We start from the raw sequence: 15,818 nt of genomic DNA, 5'->3' as shown, positions 1-15,818 counted from the left end.
GGAGATGTTGCTGAGCAAATCTCCCAAAGACCCACATAATCCCGAAGGGAATTACAGAATAGTACTGAAACTTGACCCGACCTCGCCCAGGGCAGCAACTAAGCCCATGCTCCCGATCTCCTTAGCTCCTGCTAATACCTAGCAAACGCACTCATCTGAGAAACACCTAAAAATCCTGGGTAAGGATGGTGTTTCTCTTGAGTTTAAGCAGTTCAGTTTATGTTCAAATTGAGCTCAAGTTCATGTCATCATTAGCAATTCATAATTGTGAAAGATGCATGTGATTTATTGTTAGTGAGTTCACTTCATACAAATTCAAACACCGAAGCTTGGCTCTTTGACAGTCTAATGTGAATTCTTGTACAGAAGACAATGCACAGGAAAGGAGGAGGATAAGGTAATATGCACAGAGCATTCATGAGATGTGTGGTGTGACAGAATCAGGTAGTTTCACTGAAATTTCAAATTGTCCATTTTCTTGAGGGGCCGTTTGGATCCATTCATACAGAGTAGGTTATTTGGTTTAGAAATCGACATTCTACCACATTCCTGAGTTAAGATATTAAGCCTATCTCAAATTCATATGGTGAGGGATGAAAATTGATTTTATGTATCACCTGGCTATATTTCTGCTGTGCAGTTTATAACAAGCTCTTCGGCTCGCTCCCCTATAGTTGAAATAGCCACATAAATATCTCTCTCGTGTGGTTAACAGTAGTATACAAATATATTCCACATAAAACCATATTAATTTAATTGATCTATGTTTAAATTATGATTATTAGAATGGAATTCAATTCCAAACATAGGCTGGTTCAGTTCAAATGCATGTAAGCTGAAAAGCAAAATGCATAGGCTAGGTAGGATCTTCTAGCGCTACTGAACAAAAGCTAGCAGAGGCACCTGTAATTTGAATTTTCTATCGGAATGAATACATCAACCACCTGTTGGTGGAATGCAGGGTTTTCAGATAGCCTGATCGGTTGATCGTTCTGACTGAGCGATCAGCCGATTAGGATGCCCAATTAATCGCTCCATATCGCCGACTAATGCAGGGTTTTGCTCATAATAGAAATTATTCTGCTAAAGTAGCCTACGAAAGTCTCTTCATTGGATCAACATACTTTGAGCACTACGACACGGTTTGCCATTTCTGGTCCCCCCAAAATGCAAATTTTTCTTATGGTTTGGGGCGCTTCAGAGGTGTTGGACAGTTGATAGACTTCAAAGGACGGGGCTGGATCACCCAGATCAGTGTCCTCTATGTGACCAGGAAACAGAAACCATTGACCATCTCTTGTGAGTTGTGTGTTTGCAAGAAGCTACTGGTTCAGGTTGCTGGGACAGCTTAACCTCCAGGATTTCACTCCTAAGTGCATGAAGGGAATACCATGCTCTGGTAGAAAAGATGCAACAATCATCTGCATGGAATAGCCAGAAAAGGGCTAAACTCGCTTATCAGTCTCGGCCTCTAGATCTTGTGGAACCATCGAAATGCATGTGTCTTTGACGGTCTGTCTCCCTGTCTTAATGTAGCCATCAAGAGGACCGAGGAGGAGAGGGATCTGTGGGTGTTAGGAGGGGCTAAAAACCTAGATCTCCTAACAGCCCCAGTCCCAGGTCTTTAGATCAGAGTAGTTCCTGGTTCTTTTCCCCCATGGATGTATTTTTGTTTCTTTGTTTTCGGCCGCCGTAATGGGGGCTTTTTGTGTCTCCCTGTATTGATCCGTTTTGGATCTTTTTCCCTCTCTTCTTAATGAAATGATGTGCATGCCTCTTGCACTTTCTAGAAAAAAAATAGATCCAACCGTCTATCTAATGACACTAATTCTATAGTATAGATATTAATATTTTCTTGTATATATTTGGTAAAAGTTAAAAACATTTGACTCCTCGGGAAGGCGGACACACGGGTGGGCGCATGCCTAAGTGAACTTGCGCGTGGGCAGACAAAGCACGTGTGGGCAAACTCGTGCGAGGGCAGATGCGACACGCGTGGGCGGAAGCACGCGCAAGATGGCGAACATGCGCGGGCCGACTCACGCACGAGCAGAGCAGCCGAGGAGGCAGCGCACGCACAGGCGAGCGCACACACAGGCAACCTCGAGGGCGGACGGGGAAGGAAGACCACCCGATGGAGAAATGCACTCATTGTTGTTGCTGCTGCGCACGAGTGAACAAGCCGGTGGCAACAAATTAGACGGTCGGCAATCTTCAAGATGAAGAAGATTGGCGGCGAGCAGGTGTGTAGGAAAGATTAGATTGGAAACTAACTCTAATTTCTGGCTCTGGTACCATGTTATGAGTAGCACTTGTATTCAATATGAGACCCTAAGGCCAGTATATATACACCGTCACATGAGGGTAAATATGCACTAAGCCTCTTATACAATGAGGAAGTACAGAAAACATAAATATACATCTAACAGCGAGAACGACACTTATTTTGAGACGGAGGGAGTAAGTGTTGTTTGGGTTTTGTGTAGGTCAAATTTTATTATACTTAACTAGCTGAAACCCTAACCCTGATTAGGGTGGGTTGTTGTATATAGAGAACAATACATGGGCTAGGTCAAAGCCCAATACATCAGCCAAAACATACTAATAATCTAACACCCCCACAGCCAAAACTCTAGCTACAGCAGACGTTGAGACTAGAGTGAAACTTCGAGAACGGCGAGGAGGGAAGACCTAGAGATGTCAGCAAACTAAGAGCACATCGGGACGTGATTGGACATCCCCGACAACAACACGCTCACGGAGGTCGATTTCAACATGTTTCGTGCGCTGATGCTGGATAAGTGGATAGGGTTGACAGAGAGAGAGAGAGAGACAACGTTGACGTTGTCACAGTAGATCATGGTGCTCCGGGTGAGGGGGCTGTGAAGCACCTAGAGAAGCTAGCGCATCTAGCTCGCCTCGGCCACCCCATCAACAACAGGCTGGTACTAAGCCTCAGCAATGGAGTTGGAGACCACAGGCTGACGCTTGGAGGACCAAGAGATCAGATTAGCCCCAAAAATCGCATAGCCAGAGGTCGCCTGGAGGGTGTTCGGGCACCCAACCCAGACGATGTCAGTGTAGACAATAAGCTCATGGGTGGAGGAGCGCCGAAGGTGGAGGTCATAGCCAACAGTGCCACAAATATAGTGAAGGATCCGCTTGACTGCACCCAAGTGCGGCTCACGGGGATCATGCTTATAAAGGCAGACCTTAGGCAATGTTGGGCTTGGTGAATGTGAGATACTGAAGAGCACCACAAGGCTCCGGTAGGCGATGGGATCCCTTATAGGAGCTCCATTTGGCTTGCGTGTCGATCGAGGTTACACAAGGCTTGCAGTCCAACATGTCAGCCCGCTCGAGAATGTCTAGGGTGTACAACCACTATTGTAGGAATAGGTCCTAGGAGCGAGGCTCAACGACAATCCCTAGAAAATAGTGAAGTGGATCCAAATCCTTCGTGGCGGTGTCATCAACATAGAGGAGCAGGTACTCGATGTCACTACGACGCTAGTAGATGAATAGAGATGTGTCTGACTTGGCCTCAACAAAGCCAAGAGAGAGCAGGTATGTGGCGAAGCGGCTATACCAAGCGCGAGGAGCTTGCTTCAGACTATAGAGGAACTTGTTGAGCTTGCATACCATATCAAGGTGACAAGGATCAACAAAGCCAGCAGACTGACTACAATAGACAGTCTCAATGAGTCCCATAAAGAAATGCATTCTTGACATCCAGTTGATGAACCGACCACGAGCGAGAGAGTGCCAAAGTGAGAACAACATGGACGGTAGCAGGCTTCATGACGGGATTGAATGTCTCAATGTAGTCCACACAAGGATGTTGAGTAAAGCCTTGAAGAACGCAATGGGCCTTGTATAGATCCATAGAGCCATTCCCCTTCCACTTATGTGTCCAGACCCACTTGCCATTTACCATATTGCTGCCTGAGACGGGGCACCAGATCCCATGTGTGATTGGCAAAGAGGGACTGATACTCTTCCTCCATAGCATAGTGTCAATGAGGATCGTCGTTCGTCAAGGGCGCTACAGACAGAATTCGTACTGGAGAAACTGATGGCAAGGCGGTCGCGAAGAGGACGAGGCAATCAATAGGGTGAGGGACCCCATCGGCCTGGAAAATCACCATTAGGTGGATGTGATGAGGGTCCCGATGAAGAAGGGGGGATGATACGTCGCTGGCTCGGCGTGGGAGTAGGGCGGCATATCCACTCGTCACGTTGCTGATAGACATGCATAGATTGGGTGTAGCATCGAGTAACCGGCACAAGAGAGGGCACTAGAGAGCCTCAGAGGCAAGGGCGAAGAAGAAGGTGCCACCGGTGTCGAAGGCGGGGCCACCAGGACTGAGGGTGAGGCCACTAGGGGGCCAAGAGTGATGAGCAGATGGCAACGGGGCAGCCCAAATGAGTTCAGGGGGCAGGAGCCACGAGGGGCACTGAGGTCACTAGAAGAGCGTGGAAGAAGACCTGCCAGGGGAAAAGCAAACAGTGGCTGACCATAGGGCACCACAGGAGCATTGAGAAAATCCAACCAAGGGAGGAAGTAGGTGGAGGGCTTCGAGGTAGTCGAGAATGGGAAGCCCGTCTCGTCGAAGGTGACGTGATGGGAGATCAAGAGACAATGAGTGGAGAGATCAAGACATCGATACCCTTTATGATCATGTGAGTACCCGAGGAAGACGCGGTGAGCAGAACGAGGAGCAAGCTTATGAGCAGTGGAAGAAAGGTTGGGGTAGCATGCACACCCAAAAACAAGAAGATGTCATAGGAGGGAGTGGTACCAAAAAAACCAAAGTGTGGTGTGGGTGCACGACTCGTTGTAGTCGGAAGGCGATTATGGAGGCTCTCAGCCAGTAGCGAGCAGGAACAGAGGCCTGAAAGAGGAGAAAACGCATGATGTTATTGGTGGTGCAAATCATATGCTCAGCCTTACCATTCTAGGGTGAAGTGTAGAAGCAGGACATACGGAGCTGACGCCATGACAGAAGGATCAAGTTATCAAACTCCGACCATTGTCACATTGGACGGCCTTAATGGTGCAGCCGAACTAAGTGGAAACCCAAGCGAAGAAGTGGATAAGAGTCATAAAAAAGTCAGACTTCAAACACAAGGGAAAGTCCACGAATATTGGGAGCAATCACCCAAAATCGCCAGATAATATTTATAGCCCGAAACACTGGTAACAAGATATGTCCACAAATCACATTGATGAGATCAAACTTGTACAAATCACAGTGCATGAGATCAAAATTGTGCACAACCTAAGAGAAGCTAGAGAAAGGAAGTCGAACATGATGACCTAACTAACAGGTGTGGCAAAGATGCTCAATGGTGCCCCTAGTACAAGTAATGACTAAATTACTATAGAGCTTGGACAACACAGCAGGACTAGGATGGCCGAGACAACAATGCCAAGTACTGGAAGTAGTAATAGTCACGGCATGAATCTGTGGCGAGGACAAAGATGATGGAGCGGAAGCTGAACGTGGAAAGGTAGACACGGGCAACCGTCGGGTATATAGGGGCCCAGAGCTATCACAGCGAGCGAGAAGACTCCACAAAGCGAGATCCTTCACGGACAAGCCAAAAGGATCAAACTAAATGGAACAGAATTATTTATGGTACATTTATGAACAAAAAGAAGATTGTGAATGATATGTGCGGTGACAAGTATATTGCGAAGTTAGAAGGCCCAAAGACACCCAAATCATCGATAGAGGTGACCTAGAGGATGTTCCCGTTGCCCACAATGATAGAAGGGGTGGACGGATGAGGTGGATGAGAAAAAGAGAGTATACCAGCGTCTGGAGTGGTGCAATAGAAGGCACCAGAAGCCACCCAATCGGTGACAACGGGAGGGGTCCAGATCATCGTGCTAAAGGAGCTAGCAAGAGGCCGCTAATCCCACCCACTAGACCATGGGGTTTAGGACGGAGCGGAGTGGGGTGGCAGTGGCAGAAGTGGTGGCTAAGGCGCGAGCGGTGTAGAGGGGAGATGACAAAGGGGATACCTCAAACCAGGCTATTAAGGCGGGAGGGGCGGGAAGGCGCAAGGAAGAGCCCCGAGACAAAAGTAGAAGAGGGACGTTGCAAGGCGTAGCCCCCGAGGGTGGAGCTGTAGAGAGCGACAGCAGTGTCCGAACGAGGGGCCCACCCCTTCGTCAGCTCCTCGAGGATGACCCAGGTCCAAAGGTGACCACGCTCATTGAGGTCGTGAAGGAGGTTGAGGACGAGTGTGCGATCAGAGATAGGCTCCTCGAGGTCAGAGAGGGAGGTCATCATGCCCTTCATCTGACGGCAGTACTCAGTGTCGGAGAGGTCTCCCTGGACGAAGGTTTGAAAGGCCACGTCGAGATGCAGAGCGCGAGCCTCACAGTTGCCAAATAATTGCTCCTCAATGGCAACCCATGCTTTCGAGCGATGTCCCCACACTCGCGGACATCCTGTAGCTCAACAGTGTCAGTCCTGAGGATCCACGAGAGGACCACACTATCCATCTACCACCAAGAAGGGATAGTGAGAGGCGGTGTCAGTGAGGACGTGGTCGTCTAGGGCATAGCCACAAGAAACGAGTACAGTGGTATCAACCCTCGACCTAGAAACGTCGTCCCCAACCCGGATACGTGGGGTCATTTTTGTTCCCACCATGTAAAAATCTCTCATAGATAGCATATTGTGTTCCTTGACCCTATCGATCCTGGATGGTCTAGGTCGTAGCGCTAGAGGGTGATGAGGACGAGGTCGCGCAACTAGACATAGGTCGAGCCGTCGAGGAAGCCAGGTCAAGATAAAATAGGAACCAAGGAGTGGATGTCCTGGACAGACAACCTATGTGTGGAGATTGGCAATGATGGTGGCCTCGTACTCGGAAGGAGGGCAAACACAAGAGGCGTCGGAAGGGGCTCAAGACTGGAGAAGTCGAGCAGATGACGCTCCACCTCGACAAGCTGCATGGTGAGGGTGTAAGTAGCAGTGCGCTCTTGCTCCCATGTCAGAGCAGCGAAGCACTCACACTCTCACGCGGTAGCCATGGCGGCCTTGGCCGTCTGAAAGGTCACGACGAGGGTGAACTGGGTCGCAGCGACATCAGTGGAAGGGGGGCAGTCGGCAGAGGGAATCCCGAGGTGTGGGAGGGGTTCCGAGAATTGGAGCAGCAGTTCTCAGGCTAATCAGGCCATTGGTAGCTAGATCGGGGTGAAAGACGCCCATTACAGAGGGGAATGAAGCAGAGGTCCACATGATGTCGTCTGCGACAGACGGTGTAGGAACATGGACAAGCCCGACACCTGTAGAGAAGAGGGTGGGCGCGTCAGAGCCAACCCGGGGGCCATGTGCGGCCTAGGAGGGAGGGCAGTTGTAAGGTGCAACGGTGCAGCCGTAGAGGAGGCGGGTGTGTGTGCGCCGGCCGCGGGAGGGGTGCCAGCAACCAGGGCAAAAACTGGTGTGGCGGCGGCTAGAAGAGCAATGTCGGCGAGCGCGTAAGGAAGGGGAGCGGGCGCAGTGGAAGACGCAGCGGCGGGCACGGGCACGCAGTGAGGGGCACCGGCCATGAGGGGAGCCACGCCCACGCGAAGAATGTTACCAGCCGTGACTGGAGACGCAGCGACGGACGCGTAAGGAGGGGCGCCAGCCGGGTGGGGAGCCACACCGATGGGTGCCGCGGTGTGGAGCGCGGTTGGGGTAGCAGGGGGCGCGACGACGGGCGCAACCATAGCCGCCAAGCTACAAGACAAGATGGGGAGGGGAAAGGATGAGGAAGGGAGAGGCAGCGTCGTCCATGGCCGGAGGATGGCCGGCAGCGAGCTCATGGTGTTTGTGGCTAGGGGAGGGAACTGGGAAGGGGGAGGAGGTTGGCTTGATACCATGTTAGAATAGCTGAAACCCTAACACTGATTAGGGTGGGTGGACTGTTGTATATATATGATAGAGAACAGTACATGGACTGGATGCCTGGATCAAAGCCCATTACATCAGCCAACACACAAATAATGTAACGGATTCTAACTCTACTGTGTACAGCTGTGTGTGAGGTGTGCCATGTGTTTTTGGTTATGCTGTAATTGCAGCTCTCATGTGTATTCAAGAAATAAAAGGGTGAGTGAACTATATTTTAGCCACACCTTTCCAATCAAAACATCAACAGGCAGTTTCGCCAGATGATACCCAAGAGGTGACAACTCTTCATGTCCTTCAAAAGCTCCAACCTAGATAAAACAATAGCAGCATAACCATAGAGTTTGGTTGAGACCAGAGAACTACCAAAAGAAAAGCCAAGATTGTCATGCATAGTTATGCTTCTCACAATGCATATATGTATAACGGGCTAATAAACTGAAAGAGAACACAACCTTGTATAACAAGTCAACTGCAGAGGAAATAGCTTCTTCATTAGGGGGCTCTACTGCCTGGCGCAAAACAAGATAATATGTGATAACAAGGAATGATATGTATAACAGGAGAACTAACATAAATATAGCTACTACTAAGTACCTCGCAACAGAAACTACAAAAAGGTGCACATGAACTCAGCCTTTCTTATAAAAGTTACAGAGGAACTTACGGATATTGCATAGAATGTGATGAGATCAAAAGTAAATAGTGAAAAACATTGGCAAATGTACCTTTAGCAGGAAGGATTTGATGTCATCAAGATGAAGTGATTTTATTTGCAGGCACAGCTCAGTCAAAGGCATCCGTAACATCTCAGGCACCTTCAGCATGTAGAGTGCATATAAATTCCCAAAGACTATATGTGCTATTTAGGAAAATTTTGATAGCCTTGCCCAATGATATTAAATAGCTCATTCGTGTCATAGAAATGCATATTTTCATATCTTGCAAATTAGTAACCATATGCAGAGAATGTGGGTTTGCAATTAATTTGTATAACTTCCCTAAAAGAATTTGATTGATATATATTGGGAATGGATTAGCAGGGTGAGATAGTAAGCAAGGAAACAGAAAAGCATATAAATATAAGTAATCACTATATAATGAATACTGAGAAGGTCAAGGTTCCATGGAAGATAACTGGCATATATGAGAGGCAGAATAAGGGAACATTAGGAAAATACATATATATAACTAACGCTGGTGGTAACCTGAAATGGACGCATGACGTTTTCAAACCGATGCCTTGTATACAGACAGAAACATAAACCAGGCTTCACACGACCAGCCCTACCCCGTCTCTGTTTTGCATTTGCACGAGAAATCCAATCTTCTACTATGCTTGACATTTTCTGCACAGATACAATAAAGCAACCAATAACAGAATTTACTTTATATTATATCTAAAATCAATGCTCATTATTGCAACTTCTAAAATTATAGTTCCATAACTTACATTATGTCAACAGATGCATAAGTAACAAGAGCTCATGCACAAAAACAGAACTGTCGAGCTACGTAAACACTCATTCTGAGCACCATGTGCATTTTACTTTGGGGCTCTTAAGACAATGAATATGAAAGCCCAACTGTGCAACAAAAACATGAGCAGAACACAATGTAGTACTCATGGTAGAAGATTATAACTATGAATTCCACTATTAGTGTCAAGGTATCAAGCACTAGCCCATGTGTTCATTTACAAATTCTTTTCTTAGTAGGCCTATGTTATTTTTGTGGAAGTGTAATACAACAAGCAAAAATTATTGGTTACAGCACCAGAAGAACAAGTATAAAATGAAAGTCTGGAAGTGCAAGCATCACTGAGTAAAATGAATGCTGAACAGATGGTATAGAGACCTGTGGGAAGTTTTGGACTGTTAGACAGACCCGCTAAGGAGCCCAACCGCGGGTACAAGCTTATGTGCATGCCTATTTGGAGGAGCGCCACCATTGGTATTCAGCAGGAACGGTTAAGCTCAGGGAGTTGAGACAAGGGTTGGAGTTCCTTTAGGGCTCTAGTGTGTGCTGCGGTCAAGTGCTTCTCCTTCCTTACACCAGCTCTCTCTTTAGTTTGTCTTGGTTCACAACCCCTCACTCTTGGTTTGGAGTGGGGCATAGTTTTTCTTTTGTAAGAACAACCCCTTTTCTCTTCTACCTTAATGCAATGATATGCATCTCTCCTGCGTATTCAAGAAAAATACAGACCAGCTAGTGTTGTTTCTTTGTTTAATTCCAACATATCAGCCAGTCACCGGGAACATTAACAGTATTGTTTTCCTTGTCCCATGAACAATCTTATCCCTGCCTCGTAAAAATATTTCTCATGTAGCACAGGAACTTGGCGACCTAGCAATTGGGGTCACCTAGAAAAAAAATCGTACAAACTACTGAAGGACTCACCCCAAAATCTTTAATATCTAACCCGTAAAACATTGTTTCAGCACACAATGTTAACCACAGAGTTATCATGGACAAATTTGCCAAGTGCTCTTTCAGTAAATCTGAACCGTAAAAAACTTCTAGAATATACAAATTGTGAATCCTGTATTTTTTCCAAAAGTATAGTAAAAAAATAGAAAACTGACCTTGTGTGGATTATAACGGTTCTCCTTGTGCTTTCCAGTATCAACTACATATACTACATCATCAATTGTAATGCTGGTCTCTGCTATGTCTGTGGCAATAATAACCTGCAACACAACATGAAAGTCCTGTTTGGATTCTCTGGTCTCAAGTTTAGTTGGTTAAAGTTAAGGACTAAAACTTTAGACCACTTTAGCTCACTTGTGGGGTCTAAAGTTTTTGTGAGGTTGAGTAAATTTTAGACAGCACTTGACCTCCTGTTTGGAGCCTCAAGAACTGAAGTGATCTAAAATTTAGTGGCTAAACTTTAGATCATGGGATTCAAACAGGGCCTAAGATGCAGTAGGTGTCAGTTTGTGGGCCTGTGGGGACAGGAGTGGACATAATCACCTTGCGGAAGTTATCTGGTGGAGACTGGAACACTTTCCTTTGATCAGAGGGTCCAAGCAGTGAATGTAAAGGAAGGATCCAATCAGATGATGCCCCTCCAAATCTAACTAAAGCAGATAATCTATCAATCAACAAGTCAATCTCTGCAACTCCCTGTAGCAGCATCAATGGAAGAAAAGGGCTAAGATATATATTAGCAAACAAAGCACTAAGCTGATGTGATGCCATCGTAAACTTACAGGAAGAAAAACAAGAATAGCACCCTGAGGACAGTTCTCATCAATATAGCATATCAAGTCTTCCAATAGATCAAAATCGATGACATCTTCATTCAAGCGTTTCTGTGTTAACAACAAAAGATTTAGTCAGAACAAAAACGTTATTAGAACCGAACAATGCCATAAATATAGATCAAATAATGGAACTCACTAGATTTTGGTTGGTTCTCTCATTATATGACCTATAGTAATCAGAAATATAGTGAGGGTTAACATAGCCTTCGGAAAGCGTTGACTCATCACCCCATGAGGATAAGACAAGGTTCTTTTTTCCTCGTCGGTTGTTCACTGAGCTGCTAGCATGCTTCCACTGGAGCAGGGTCAAATAGATTAAAGGTAAGTATAGCATTAATGATCAGAGACACAATAAATGCCTATTTGGCACAGCTCAGCTCCAAGATTCTTTTTGGAGCTACTCAACCCTAGCTGCAGAAATTCTTGGGGCCGGAGCTGTGGACACACTGAACGTACTCGATAGAACAATTTAGTTATTACTTTGGATGAAAATATGTGATTGGACCACTTTATTTTATCCTATAAACTACAAATCATGCATGAATCTCAGAGATGAAGCTATGACAAACAGGGAGTATAATGGATGTCAAATGGTTAGCTCTTCAGATATGAAGGGCAGTGACAGAATATGCCGTTGCAAAAAAACATAACACACTCTTTCCCCTAAAGTAGCACTACGTATCAAACAGGAAAACCCCAACTTAACTACAACTTTATTCGAAAATAAGTTGCAGGACCAACAAGATTTTTCATATTTTTGTAATAGAAGTGTACAACAGACAACACAGAAGAGCAAGAGGACAAACCTGCATATACAAATATGATGAGCAATAGGAACATATACAAATTTAGCAATCCAAATGAAAGAGAAACAGTAATAAGCACAGGGCTCCAACCAATGACGAATGTGTACTCTTATCTATTGTGAGCTATCCTGTGTATTTGAGAAAAAGAATTGGGAATATGAGACCTTTTCCCCATGCTGCGCAAAGTAAGCTCCTGATGCAGGAGAATCCAATGCAAGACAGTACTCCATTTTCTCATAAACATCCTCAAGAAAATGAGTTGACACTGGATGTGTTCTTCCTTCAACACTGATCACGGGGCATTCTCCAAAATATCGTGCAAATAGGCTTGAATCAACCGTTGCAGACCTAATTAATGATTATAAACAGAATTGGAGTTAAAACAAGATTAGAAGGGAAAACGGTAAGAAAGTGAATGCAAAATTTACTGATGTAAAATATTAAGCCTAAGGGAAGAATTTTACATGAGAATCACTTTCAACTTCCTTCCTTGTTGATTGGAGCGTTTCTCAACAAGATTCTTAAGAACAATAAGCAGGAAGTCACTCTGAAACGAGAAATAAAGATAGTTCAAGTACCTCATCCAGCATAGGAACATATTAGATGTTTTGTAACATGAAAACAAATAAAAGAAACGGATACATACCAAAATTGTACGTTCATGTACTTCATCCACAACAACATGGGTAACATCACTTAAGTCTCTGTTTCCCTGAAACATATAGCATGGATAACAAAACATATTTTAGCAATCATTAAGGCATGATCCAAAATTGGACTCCTTTTCATTAGCTGAAAGACTTATATAGAGGGAAGACAGCTTCACTTTAAAGTTTAACCATATAAGACCAATGAAAAACTGATATCACCTTTATATGTAATTTAAAAAATGCATCAAATGTTAACTATTATGCATATGAAGGCACTACTTACAGATAACTTTCTGAGAAGGATACCAGTAGTACAGAACAAAAGCTTTGTCCTCTCATTCCTAAAACAATCGAAAACATTAGACATTGGTAAATCCCTACTGTGGTATGTATATACATATATTGATGTAAACCTAAACTGTACAAAGGACCAAAGTAAAGGAAAAGCGCTAAAAGTAACAAGGAAAATCCCAGAGGGGGAAGGGTTGCACTCAAGAGTTTCCACCCAAGAAAAAATATCAGAGATATTATATACAAAATTAGAATTTATGCTTATAAAGCCTGTGCATAGAACCTGTGCATATATGGAAAGAAACAGACCGTGCACTGTCGAGACGAACTTGGTATCCGACCAGTGAATCATTCGATCCAGGTGATGGTTCACACCTTTCATCAGATACTCTTTCGGCCACAGAAATAGCCTATACATAAGTAGACCAATCCAAGTTATATTTGACTATATCTGTTTGATTGAATAAAGGTATGGGGTGGTTTGTGGTCATGTAAGAAGTAAAGTTTGAAGCCTTAGCAAATATAGAAAGAGTGACCACCCCAACAAATGGTCTCCTGATAATGCAATATTTCGAAAGTTGCAATGTGAGATTCAGTATATAGTATTGCAAGAGATTTCCTTTTTTCTCGAAAGCGCAGGGGAACTGTGCCTTAAAATTATATTAAGAAGAAAAAGGTCTAAAGAAGACCATAAAATACAAAAAAACCCTTACGGAGGCCAGCAACAAGCATAAATGAAAAGGTCCATGGAAGCCACTCTTGCAAGAGATTTCATTAATAAGGCATGCAACTTTTGCATAATACCATTACGAAGAAAAGATAAAGAACTGCCCTCTGATCGTACCGCTATCCGCCGGGGCTGTGTGCAAACTATATTGCAAGAACCTCCAAGTTCAGATTCAATCATGTCATCCAAAATAAACTGTGGCACCTGAAAAGATGAGAATAGAGACAATAAAGCATATAACAGAAAACAAAAACAAATCTGATTGGTTCAACAATGGAGATTTACAATGATATTAGTTGATTAGCAGTGTTAAATGTTAACTCTACCGTTCCCAAAAAGAATAGTGCCATCCACCACTAACAGCTTAAGGCCGGCTACCAGCCTTAGTGAAAGTAGTGAAGAGTTGGAGAAAAATTGTAGATGTATTGATTTAGAGACAGTACATGTATATATATAGAGGAGAGGACGTGAGGCAAAAGGAAACCTCCTAGGTCTATGGAAACCTGTCAATCTTCAGGATCCTGACTCCTCCATGTATCTATCTTACCAAAACACTACACAGGTTGGCCGGCACGACCCGGCGGAATGGAGCCTCCCCACCCCTCCCCGCCCCTCCCCATCTCCCGCCCTCACGGCGTCTCCAACAGCCCTCTGCCGGTGTCCACTCCGGAGCCGGTGTCCACTCCAGCAGCAGCTCCCTCAGGTGGGGCATCACTCTACCTTCCTCAGGCGGGACGTCCGAAGCTTCGGCGGTGGATTGACACCTCCCCTGCCTCGTCGTCGGGGGGGTCCTGTCAGGGAGGCCTTGGCACTCGCCGCTCCTCATCACCTACCCAGGCTCCGACAACCTTTCTTGAGGCGGTTATCAAGGGACCCATCAAGGCAGCCTGTCCCCCGGCGGTGCAGAAATTCTCGGAGGTTCACGGCTTAAAGCTAGAGGCTTTACGTCAGTCCTCTGCTCCAGAAGCCGAGCGCTGTCCTGCTACTCAATACAGCAGGGACGAAGAAGGGTGGCAGCTCGTGGAACGCAGGCGGTCTCGGCAGGTTGAGCGTGAGCCTCGTCGTAGGTCCCCTGTGGATCTCCGAGGCAAGTGCTATAAGTGCATGTCGACCTCTCACTTCGTGGCGGTGTGCCGTAGACCCCCTCGCTGTTTTGGGTGCCTACATCTTGGCCATCGCGTTGGCACAGTGTCCTACACACTTCAAGAAAGAAAAGAAGCCGCTCAAGGAGAGACTGGGTTCGCGGGCGCCTCGCACCTCGGTTTGGCAGCGTATTGCCATGGAAGACGGTGGCCGGGCCTTGGCTCCAACTCAGGCGAATCCAACTCAGTTGAATCCAACGAAGCTTCCGGTCTGGCGTCGTCTCTCCCCTCCAGTGTCTTCAGAGGTACCCCCTCCTCTGGCCACGACGGATGGCAGTGACATACCCCATAAGAGAAAAAGGCGTCGCGGTAAAGGGGGTCGGGTAGACCCGCAAGTGAAACATCCCCCAGGATCTGTTGGAGAAGACGACGTTCGTCCGGCAACGGCCACTCACAACATGGTTGCCAGGCCTTCTTGTGTATTGAATTTTCCCCCCGACATGGCACGAGAAGAGGCGGCGCTTCGCCGCGCTTTGTTTGTCACGATCATTGGTACAAGGCCAGAGGTGTTAGGCTCTGAAGTCATTGAAGAAGTGGCACGAAGTTTTGAGATCGAGGCAGATTCCATGTCCATTCATCAGACCTTCCCGGAGGACTTCATCCTGATTCTTTCGGATGAGGATGCTGCAACAAAGGTGCTCAATGGAGGAAGAGTTCTCAGAGGGCCTCAGTTTCATATTCAGTTCAAGCGCTGGACAAGGCTGGCTCATGCAACGGCAGCTGCATTGCCGTCGCTGGTCGACATCGAGATACAAGGGATTCCGTTGCACGCTTGGGGGCGGTCCACTGCTGAACAGCTACTTAGTAATTCCTGTTGGATCACAGATGTACACCCGGATACTTCCCTGAAAAGAGATTTTTCATCCTTCAGGCTTCGGGCTTGGTGTTGCGAGTTAGAGAAGCTTCAACGTGCCATGAATCTGGTCATTGTTGAGCCATCGCCAGCGGATCATGTGAAACGGTGTTTATCCTACAGTATTGCGGTGACTGTCACCCCAGTCGAGAAGCCACTGTCAGATGGGA

General features: G+C 46.0%; 1 protein-coding gene across 4 annotated transcripts in view; it reads right to left on the bottom strand.

Moving 5' to 3' along the window:
• LOC103646444 (DExH-box ATP-dependent RNA helicase DExH7, chloroplastic) overlaps positions 1–15,818 on the bottom strand; it is a 60,914-nt gene that overhangs the window by 32,672 nt on the left and 12,424 nt on the right. For all 4 annotated transcript variants that reach the window (XM_008671177.3, XM_008671176.2, XM_008671178.4 and 1 more), the window contains exons 11-24: positions 13,771–13,857; positions 13,236–13,336; positions 12,919–12,976; positions 12,632–12,697; positions 12,450–12,532; positions 12,150–12,333; positions 11,316–11,474; positions 11,126–11,227; positions 10,887–11,039; positions 10,499–10,603; positions 9,122–9,262; positions 8,642–8,731; positions 8,369–8,425; positions 8,141–8,224 (exon numbers count right to left, since the gene is read on the bottom strand). In XM_008671177.3, the coding sequence (XP_008669399.1) occupies positions 8,141–8,224; positions 8,369–8,425; positions 8,642–8,731; positions 9,122–9,262; positions 10,499–10,603; positions 10,887–11,039; positions 11,126–11,227; positions 11,316–11,474; positions 12,150–12,333; positions 12,450–12,532; positions 12,632–12,697; positions 12,919–12,976; positions 13,236–13,336; positions 13,771–13,857 (1,470 nt within the window). The remainder of the gene's footprint in view (positions 1–8,140; positions 8,225–8,368; positions 8,426–8,641; positions 8,732–9,121; positions 9,263–10,498; positions 10,604–10,886; positions 11,040–11,125; positions 11,228–11,315; positions 11,475–12,149; positions 12,334–12,449; positions 12,533–12,631; positions 12,698–12,918; positions 12,977–13,235; positions 13,337–13,770; positions 13,858–15,818) is intronic.

This window comes from Zea mays, chromosome 2 (assembly GCF_902167145.1).
Source record: "Zea mays cultivar B73 chromosome 2, Zm-B73-REFERENCE-NAM-5.0, whole genome shotgun sequence".
Lineage (NCBI taxonomy): Eukaryota > Viridiplantae > Streptophyta > Magnoliopsida > Poales > Poaceae > Zea > Zea mays.
The sequence above is the reverse complement of the archived record's forward strand: the minus strand, read 5'-3'. Positions and strand labels throughout refer to the sequence as shown.